General features: G+C 38.5%; 1 protein-coding gene across 1 annotated transcript; it reads left to right on the plus strand.

Annotated features, from left to right (window-relative positions):
* Window positions 1-652: 652 nt before the first annotated feature.
* Window positions 653-8549, plus strand: LOC121421949 (cell surface glycoprotein 1-like). The gene is made up of 8 exons (XM_041616749.1): window positions 653-684; window positions 2261-2844; window positions 4102-4210; window positions 5989-6276; window positions 6326-6921; window positions 7307-7313; window positions 7720-7860; window positions 8287-8549. Exons 1-8 carry the CDS (start codon window positions 678-680, stop codon window positions 8547-8549), a joined length of 1995 nt encoding a protein of 664 aa, XP_041472683.1. The 5' UTR covers window positions 653-677.
* The last annotated feature ends 2680 nt before the right edge of the window (window positions 8550-11229 follow it).

Here is an 11229-nt window from a genome sequence, read left to right on the forward strand (position 1 = left end):
GGAGGGGTCACGTGCCCCTCATCCCCCCCCCCCCCGTAGTTACGCCACTGGGCGTGTGTACCCTTACTCTTTTCATATAAGAACGACGAGTATCAATTATATAAATATAAAGTATATTTTTACCAGCCACTCCAAAACAAGCAATAGTGTCTCTGTTGATTACAGCCACAAATGTATTTTGGTCTCCGAAAAGCAAAAGATGTGCAAATAAGATTTAAATTGGTAATTATTTTCCTTCGAAATGCCAAAATCTGAAGTTTTAGAGCTGAATAAAACGCTAGATACACGATTTTTTTACATCATTTTTGCGGACTTATTGGCACGATTGCATAGTGTGCACATCCTAAAAGTTCTCGCAGAATTTACTCTGATTTCAACCATTTGATATGGACTATTGTTTTCAAACTAAAATGAAAATTTCCAAAATGTTTTAGGCAACTTATTGTTGGTTTTGGGTGGCCCTTTTCGTTTTCTTATAGGTTTACTTTCAGAACAAACGTCGTTGTGTTAGATAACCCAAAAAAAGTGCAATATGTGCCTACCTATTACTTCTATTTTATCGGAGCAATTTTCCGCTACTGATAAATCATGCCCTTCCCTCAACTGAATTCATCCAATAATCTTGCCTCTATTCTTGAATCTTGCAGATCTCCACAGCGTGCTGGGGGCAAACTACAATGACTGGTATGTCCGGGTTTTTCATGGCTTCTCTGCTAAAGGACATGAGTTGTGTTCGATTGACCTTTGAGTTGTTTGCAGCAACAAACTCCTTGCTTTGTGAAAAATCGTCTCAAATATCAGGAAGAAATTGGAATCTTAATATGGGGCACCGAATGTAAACCAATGTACCTAAAAAAAACCATGCGATTCTTATTTTGTTACAAAATAAATGGACAGTCATGGTTTTATAACACGGTCAATAGACACTCATAATTTTGTTACGAAACTGACTCTCAACGGGGGCCGATGTGTGTGTGTGTGTGTGGGGGGGGGGTTGGATGTGAGGGCGCTTTTTGTAAATGAAATAGTAATGCAGCTTTTAGAATGCATGAATTGTTTACCCCGTAAAATAATCTTGACTTCTTTTTCTGGAGGAATATATCACGCATAGGCAAGGGCCACTTTTTTGTGCTTGTTAAATTGTTCGTAGAACAAAATTCCCTCAATTTGGTGATGAAAACCTCAATTTTGGGATTGTCAAAGTTATCCATTATCATTAAAAATCTGTCATTGATTTTAGAAGACCTTTTACTTTGGGGTGGATGGTCAAAGCAGTGATTTAAAAAAAAAAAAACTCAAAAAAGTTTGGAAATCTGATTTTGATCGATCATCCATCCTCAGTTTTAGTAAATATCAATTTAATTAGATCATCTAATTTCCTTTAAAATGATACCATACATGATATGATTATGGTTCACATTGAGGGGACGTGCCTTGAAATATGGGGCAAGGTCAAAATTCAAAAGTTGCAAAATGACCCAATATTGAAAGTCACTGTTCTTTTATGCGTGGTGATGAGTGAGTTTCTCAGAGGTTTTTTTGAATTGTTTTCATGCACATTAACATCAGCATAAACATGGAATCAAACACACCTCTGCACAATAAAACACATAGCAAATAAACCATATCTACATAAACCACAACAAATCATAAACAAATAAGAAGCAGGGACTTGATTTGAAGGGATTTTCATCTGTATTGACACAGACAAAAGAATAATGTTCCGTATTGACCCTGCATGACTATTTCTGCTCGTTTTGCAGCTTTTCAATTCAGACCTCATTCAACAATTTTGAATCCTGCTCCTTTCGTGATGGCTTGATCATAACAAGCATAATACCATTTAACGAAGATTAAATGATCTTTATAACAATGTCAAATATACATTGTGCAACATTTGGAGTTGAAAGAAATTAAAATCCAAACTCAGATAAAAAAAAATGCTCGTTTTGCAGCTTTTCAATTCAGACTTCATCCAGCACTTTAGAATAATGCTTTTTTCCTAATGGAATGATCATAACAACCATGGTGTCAGTTTAAAGAGAACTAAACAATCTTTAAAACATGCATTGTGTAAAATTGAGAGTTTGAAGAAATTTATTGCCAAACTCAGAATTCGTAACTTTTTTTAGGGTTTATATATTGAAACATATGGAAAAAAATGAGGGTTTTCATACACAAAAATCAGCATATACTAGATATTTTAGAAACAATTTGATATCAGTTAAAATCTACTGTTCTTTCTCTCTTATTTTATTAGACACAACAACAGTAGAAACTACACTGGCAGATACAACAACTCAAGAAACAACACAAGCAACTACAACAGCTGATAGAACAACTGAAGACGGATCTACACCACCTGTCACAACAACTGAAAAATCTACGACAGCTGATACAACAACACAAGAAACTACACCAGCTGATACAACAACTGTTGAAACTACAACGGCTGATACAACAATAGTAGAAACTACACCAGCTGATACAACAACTGAAGAAACTACAACGGCTGATACAAAAGTAGTAGAAACTACAACAGTCGATACAACAACTGAAGAAACTACGACATCTGATACAACAACTGAAGAAGCTACGACATCTGATGCAACAACTGTAGACACTACGTTAGCTGACACAACAACTGAAGAAACTATACCGGCTGATACCACAACACAAGAAACTACACCAGCTGATACAACAGCGGCTAATCCAACAATAGTAGAAACTACACCAGTCGATACAACAACTAAAGAAACTACGACATCTGATGCAACAACTGTAGAAACTACGTCAGCTGACACAACAAATGAAGAAACTACACCGGCTGATACAACAACACAAGAAACTACAGCAGCTGATACAACAACTGTTGAAACTACATCAGCTGACACAACAACTGAAGAAACTACACCGGCTGATACAACAGCACAAAAAACTACACCAGCTGATACAACAAGTGAAGAAACTTCACAAGCCGATACAACACAAGAAACTACACCAGCTGATACAACAACGAAGAAACTACACAAGCCGATACAACACAAGAAACTACACCAGCTGATACAACAACTGAAGAAACTACGACATCTGATGCAACAACTGTAGACACTAAAGAAGCTTACACAACGACTGAAGAAACAACTTTAGCTGATACAACAACTGTAGACAATACACCAGCTGATGCAATAACTGAAGAAACTAACCAAGCCGATACAACTGAACAAACTACAAAATCTGATGCAACAAATGTAGACACTACATCAGCTGACACAATAACTGAAGAAACTACACCGGCTGATACAACAGCACAAGAAACTACACTAGCTGATACAACAAGTGAAGAAACTACACAAGCCGAAACAACACAAGAAACTTCACCAGCTGATACAACAAGTGAAGAAACTACACAAGCCGATACAACACAAGAAACTACACCAGCTGATACAACAACTGAAGAAACTACTCAAGCCGATACAACACAAGAAACTACACCAGCTGATACACCAACTGAAGAAACTACGACATCTGATGCAACAACTGTAGACACTACAGAAGCTTACACAACGACTGAAGAAACAACTTTAGCTGATACAACAACGGTAGACACTACACCAGCTGATACAACAACTGTTGAAACTACAACGGCTGTTACAACAATAGTAGAAACTACACCAGCTGATACAACAACTGAAGAAACTACAACGGCTGATACAAAAATAGTAGAAACTACAACAGTCGATACAACAACTGAAGAAACTACGACATCTGATACAACAACTGAAGAAGCTACGACATCTGATGCAACAACTGTAGACACTACGTTAGCTGACACAACAACTGAAGAAACTATACCGGCTGATACCACAACACAAGAAACTACACAGGCTGATGCAACAGCGGCTAATCCAACAATAGTAGAAACTACACCAGTCGATACAACAACTAAAGAAACTACGACATCTGATGCAACAACTGTAGAAACTACGTCAGCTGACACAACAAATGAAGAAACTACACCGGCTGATACAACAACACAAGAAACTACAGCAGCTGATACAACAACTGTTGAAACTACATCAGCTGACACAATAACTGAAGAAACTACCGGCTGATACAACAGCACAAGAAACTACACTAGCTGATACAACAAGTGAAGAAACTACACAAGCCGAAACAACACAAGAAACTTCACCAGCTGATACAACAAGTGAAGAAACTACACAAGCCGATACAACACAAGAAACTACACCAGCTGATACAACAACTGAAGAAAACTACCAAGCCGATACAACACAAGAAACTACACAGCTGATACACCAACTGAAGAAACTACGACATCTGATGCAACAACTGTAGACACTACAGAAGCTTACACAACGACTGAAGAAACAACTTTAGCTGATACAACAACTGTAGACACTACACCAGCTGATACAACAACTGTTGAAACTACAACGGCTGTTACAACAATAGTAGAAACTACACAGCTGATACAACAACTGAAGAAACTACAACGGCTGATACAAAAAATAGTAGAAACTACAACAGTCGATACAACAACTGAAGAAACTACGACATCTGATACAACAACTGAAGAAGCTACGACATCTGATGCAACAACTGTAGACACTACGTTAGCTGACACAACAACTGAAGAAACTATACCGGCTGATACCACAACACAAGAAACTACACAGGCTGATGCAACTGGGCTAATCCAACAATAGTAGAAACTACACCAGTCGATACAACAACTAAAGAAACTACGACATCTGATGCAACAACTGTAGAAACTACGTCAGCTGACACAACAAATGAAGAAACTACACCGGCTGATACAACAACACTGTAGAAACTACACCAGCTGATACAACAACTGTTGAAACTACATCAGCTGACACAACAACTGAAAAAACTACAAATCTGATACAACAGCACAAAAAACTACACCAGCTGATACAACAAGTGAAGAAACTTCACAAGCCGATACAACACAAGAAACTACACCAGCTGATACAACAACTGAAGAAACTACACAAGCCGAAACAACACAAGAAACTTCACCAGCTGATACAACAAGTGAAGAAACTACACAAGCCGATACAACACAAGAAACTACACCAGCTGATACAACAACTGAAGAAACTACTCAAGCCGATACAACACAAGAAACTACACCAGCTGATACACCAACTGAAGAAACTACGACATCTGATGCAACAACTGTAGACACTACAGAAGCTTACACAACGACTGAAGAAACAACTTTAGCTGATACAACAACTGTAGACACTACACCAGCTGATACAACAACTGTTGAAACTACAACGGCTGTTACAACAATAGTAGAAACTACACCAGCTGATACAACAACTGAAGAAACTACAACGGCTGATACAAAAATAGTAGAAACTACAACAGTCGATACAACAACTGAAGAAACTACGACATCTGATACAACAACTGAAGAAGCTACGACATCTGATGCAACAACTGTAGACACTACGTTAGCTGACACAACAACTGAAGAAACTATACCGGCTGATACCACAACACAAGAAACTACACAGGCTGATGCAACAGCGGCTAATCCAACAATAGTAGAAACTACACCAGTCGATACAACAACTAAAGAAACTACGACATCTGATGCAACAACTGTAGAAACTACGTCAGCTGACACAACAAATGAAGAAACTACACCGGCTGATACAACAACACAAGAAACTACACCAGCTGATACAACAACTGTTGAAACTACATCAGCTGACACAACAACTGAAAAACTACACGGCTGATACAACAGCACAAAAAACTACACCAGCTGATACAACAAGTGAAGAAACTTCACAAGCCGATAAACACAAGAAACTACACCAGCTGATACAACAACTGAAGAAACTACACAAGCCGATACAACACAAGAAACTACACCAGCTGATACAACAACTGAAGAAACTACGACATCTGATGCAACAACTGTAGACACTACAGAAGCTTACACAACGACTGAAGAAACAACTTTAGCTGATACAACAACTGTAGACAATACACCAGCTGATGCAATAACTGAAGAAACTAACCAAGCCGATACAACTGAACAAACTACAAAATCTGATGCAACAAATGTAGACACTACATCAGCTGACACAACAACTGAAGAAACTACACCGGCTGATACAACAGCACAAGAAACTACACTAGCTGATACAACAAGTAAAGAAACTACACAAGCCGATACAACACAAGAAACTTTACCAGCTGATACAACAAGTAGGAAGATAAAATACACACAAGCGATACAACACAAGAAAACTACCAGCTGATACAACAACTGAGAAACTACAAAGCCGATACAACACAAGAAACTACACAGCTGATACAACAACTGAAGAAACTACGACATCTGATGCAACAACTGTAGACACTACAGAAGCTTACACAACGACTGAAGAAACAACTTTAGCTGATACAACAACTGTAGACAATACACCAGCTGATGCAATAACTGAAGAAACTAACCAAGCCGATACAACTGAACAAACTACAAAATCTGATGCAACAAATGTAGACACTACATCAGCTGACACAACAACTGAAGAAACTACACCGGCTGATACAACAGCACAAGAAACTACACTAGCTGATACAACAAGTGAAGAAACTACACAAGCCGAAACAACACAAGAAACTTCACCAGCTGATACAACAAGTGAAGAAACTACACAAGCCGATACAACACAAGAAACTACACCAGCTGATACAACAACTGAAGAAACTACTCAAGCCGATACAACACAAGAAACTACACCAGCTGATACAACAACTGAAGAAACTACGACATCTGATGCAACAACTGTAGACACTACAGAAGCTTACACAACGATTGAAGAAACAACTTTAGCTGATACAACAACTGTAGACACTACACCAGCTGATACAACAACTGTTGAAACTACAACGGCTGATACAACAATAGTAGAAACTACACAGCTGATACAACAACTGTGAAGAAAACTACAACGGCTGATACAAAATATAGTAGAAACTACAACAGTCGATACAACAACTGAAGAAACTACGACATCTGATACAACAACTGAAGAAGCTACGACATCTGATGCAACAACTGTAGACACTACGTTAGCTGACACAACAACTGAAGAAACTATACCGGCTGATACCACAACACAAGAAACTACACAGGCTGATACAACAGCGGCTAATCCAACAACAATAGTAGAAACTACACCAGTCGATACAACAACTAAAGAAACTACGACATCTGATGCAACAACTGTAGAAACTACGTCAGCTGACACAACAAATGAAGAAACTACACCGGCTGATACAACAACACAAGAAACTACACCAGCTGATACAACAACTGTTGAAACTACATCAGCTGAACAACAACTGAAAGAAGAAACTACACCGGCTGATACAACAGCACAAAAACTACACCAGCTGATACAACAAGTGAAGAAACTTCACAAGCCGATACAACACAAGAAACTACACCAGCTGATACAACAACTGAAGAAACTACGACATCTGATGCAACAACTGTAGACACTACAGAAGCTTACACAACGACTGAAGAAAAACAACTTTAGCTGATACAACAACTGTAGACAATACACCAGCTGATGCAATAACTGAAAAACTAACCAAGCGATAACTGAACAAACTACAAAATTGATGCAACAAATGTAGACACTACATCAGCTGACACAACAACTGAAGAAACTACACCGGCTGATACAACAGCACAAGAAACTACACTAGCTGATACAACAAGTAAAGAAACTACACAAGCCGATACAACACAAGAAACTTTACCAGCTGATACAACAAGTGAAGAAACTACACAAGCCGATACAACACAAGAAACTACACCAGCTGATACAACAACTAAAGAAACTACAAAAGCCGATACAACACAAGAAACTACACCAGCTGATACAACAACTGAAGAAACTACGACATCTGATGCAACAACTGTAGACACTACAGAAGCTTACACAACGACTGAAGAAACAACTTTAGCTGATACAACAACTGTAGACAATACACAGCTGATACAATAACTGAAGAGAAAACTAACCAAGCCGATACAACTGAACAAACTACAAAATCTGATGCAACAAATGTAGACACTACATCAGCTGACACAACACTGAAGAAACTACACCGGCTGATACAACAGCACAAGAAACTACACTAGCTGATACAACAAGTGAAGAAACTACACAAGCCGAAACAACACAAGAAACTTCACAGGTGATACAACAAGTGAAGAAACTACACAAGCCGATACAACACAAGAAAATACACCAGCTGATACAACAACTGAAGAAACTACTCAAGCCGATACAACACAAGAAACTACACCAGCTGATACACCAACTGAAGAAACTACGACATCTGATGCAACAACTGTAGACACTACAGAAGCTTACACAACGACTGAAGAAACAACTTTAGCTGATACAACAACTGTAGAACTACACCATCTGATACAACAACTGAAGAAACTACACTAGCCGATACAATTGAAGAAACACGACATTGATGAAACAACTGTAGAAACTCCGTCAGCTGACACAACAAATGAAGAAACTACACCGGCTGATACAACAATTGTTGAAACTACAACGGTGATATAACAATAGTAGAAAACTACACGGCTGATACGACAACTGTTGAAGCTGCAACGACTGACACAACAATAGTAGAAACTACACCAGCAGTCGATAAAACAACTGAAAAGAAACGACGAAATCCGATGCAACAACTGAAGAAACTACAGAAGCTTACAAAACGACTGAAGAAACAACTTTTGCTGATACAACAACTGTAGACACTACATCAGCTGATACAACAACTGAAGCAACTACACAAGCCGATACAACTGAAGAAACGAGACATCTGATGCAACAACTGTAGACACTACGTCAGCTGACACAACAAATGAAGAAACTACACCAGCTGATACAACAACACAAAAAACTACACCAGCTGATACAACAACTGTGAAACTACAGCGGCTGATACAACTGAAGAAACTACGACATCTGATGCATCAACTGAAGAAAACTATGACATCTGATGCAACAACTGTATATCCTACATCAGCTGACACAACAACTGAAGAAACTACAACGGCTGATACAACAACACAAGAAACTACACCAGCTGATACAACAACTGAAAAAACTACGATATCTGATGCAACAAATGTAGACACTACAGAAACTTACACAACCACTGAAAAAACAACTTTAGCTGATACAACAACTGTAGACACTACACCAGCTGATACAACAACTGAAAAAACTAACGGCTAAAACATCAACACAAGAAACTTCACCGGCTGATACAACAACTGAAGAAACTACACAAGCCGATACAACACAAGAAACTACACCAGCTGATACAACAAATGAAGAAACTATACATCTGATGCAACAACTGTAGACACTACGTCAGCTGACATAACAATGAAGAAATTACAAGGCTGATACAACAATAGTAGAAACTACACCAGCTCATACAACAACTGAAGAAACTACAACGGCTGATACAATAGTAGAAAACTACACAGTCGATACAAAAATGAAGAAACCACGACATCTGATGCAACATCTGAAGAAACTATGATATCTGATGAACAAACTGTATACACTACTGCAGCTGACACAGCAACTAGAGAAACTACACTAGTGATACAACAACTGTAGACACTACAGCAGCTGACACAATGACTGAAGAAACTATGACATCTGATGCTACAATTGAAACTACGACATTTGATGCAACAACTGAAGAAACTACAACGGCTGATACAGCAAAAGTAGATACTACACCAGCAGATACAACACAAGACACACACCAGCTGATAAAACAACTGTAGAAACTACACAAGCCGATACAACTGAAGAAACTGCGACATCTGATGCAACAACTGTATACACTACAGCTGCTGATACACAACTGAAGAAACTACACAAGCCGATACAACTGAAGAAACTACGACATTTGCTGCAACAACTGTAGACAGTACATCAGCTGATACAACAACTGTTGAAACTACAACGGCTGATACAACAATAGTAGAAACTACACCAGTCGATACAACAACTGAAGAAACTACGACATCTGATGCAACAGCTGAAGAAACTACAGAAGCTTACACAACGACTGAAGAAACAACTTTAGCCAACTCGACAACTGAAGAAACTACAACGGCTGATACAACAACACAGAAATTACACCAGCTGATACAAGAAACTATAGACACTACGTCAGCTGACATAACAAATCAAGAAACTATTTTAGCTTATACAACAACTGTAGACACAACACCAGCTGATACAACAACTGAAGAAACTACACAAGCTGATACAACTGAAGAAACTACGACATCTGATGCAACAACTGTAGATACTACATCAGCTGACACAACAACTGAAGAAACTACACCGGCGGATACAACAACACAAGAAACTACACCGGTTGATACAAAAATGTAGAAAATAAAACTACACCAGCTGATACAACAACTGTTGAAGCTACAACGGCTGATACAACAATAGTAGAAACTACACCGGCTGATACAACAACAAAAGAAAATACACCAGCTGATACAACAACTGAAGAAACTACACCGGCTGATACAACACAAGAAACTGCACCGGCTGATACAACAACTGAAGAAACTACACAAGCCGATACAACACAACAAACTACACCAGCTGATACAACAAATGAAGAAAACTACATCTGATGCAACAAATGTAGACACTACGTCAGCTGACACAACAAATGAAGAAATTACAACGGCTGATACAACAATAGTAGAAACTACACCAGCTGATACAACAACTGAAGAAACTGCACCAGCTGATACAACAACTGAAGAAACTACAACGGCTGATACAATAGTAGAAACTACACCAGTCGATACAACAACTGAAGAAACTACGACATCTGATGCAACATCTGAAGAAATTAAGATATCTGATGCATCAACTGTATACACTACTGCAGATGACACAATAACTGAAGAAACTACACCGGCTGGTACAACAACACAAGAAACTACACCAGCTGATACAACAACTGAAGAAACTACACAAGCCGATACAACACAAGGAACTAAACCAGTCGATACAACAACTGAAGAAACTACGACATCGGATGCAACAACTGTAGACACTATGT

This window comes from Lytechinus variegatus, chromosome 9 (assembly GCF_018143015.1).
Source record: "Lytechinus variegatus isolate NC3 chromosome 9, Lvar_3.0, whole genome shotgun sequence".
Classification (NCBI taxonomy): Eukaryota; Metazoa; Echinodermata; class Echinoidea; order Temnopleuroida; family Toxopneustidae; genus Lytechinus; species Lytechinus variegatus.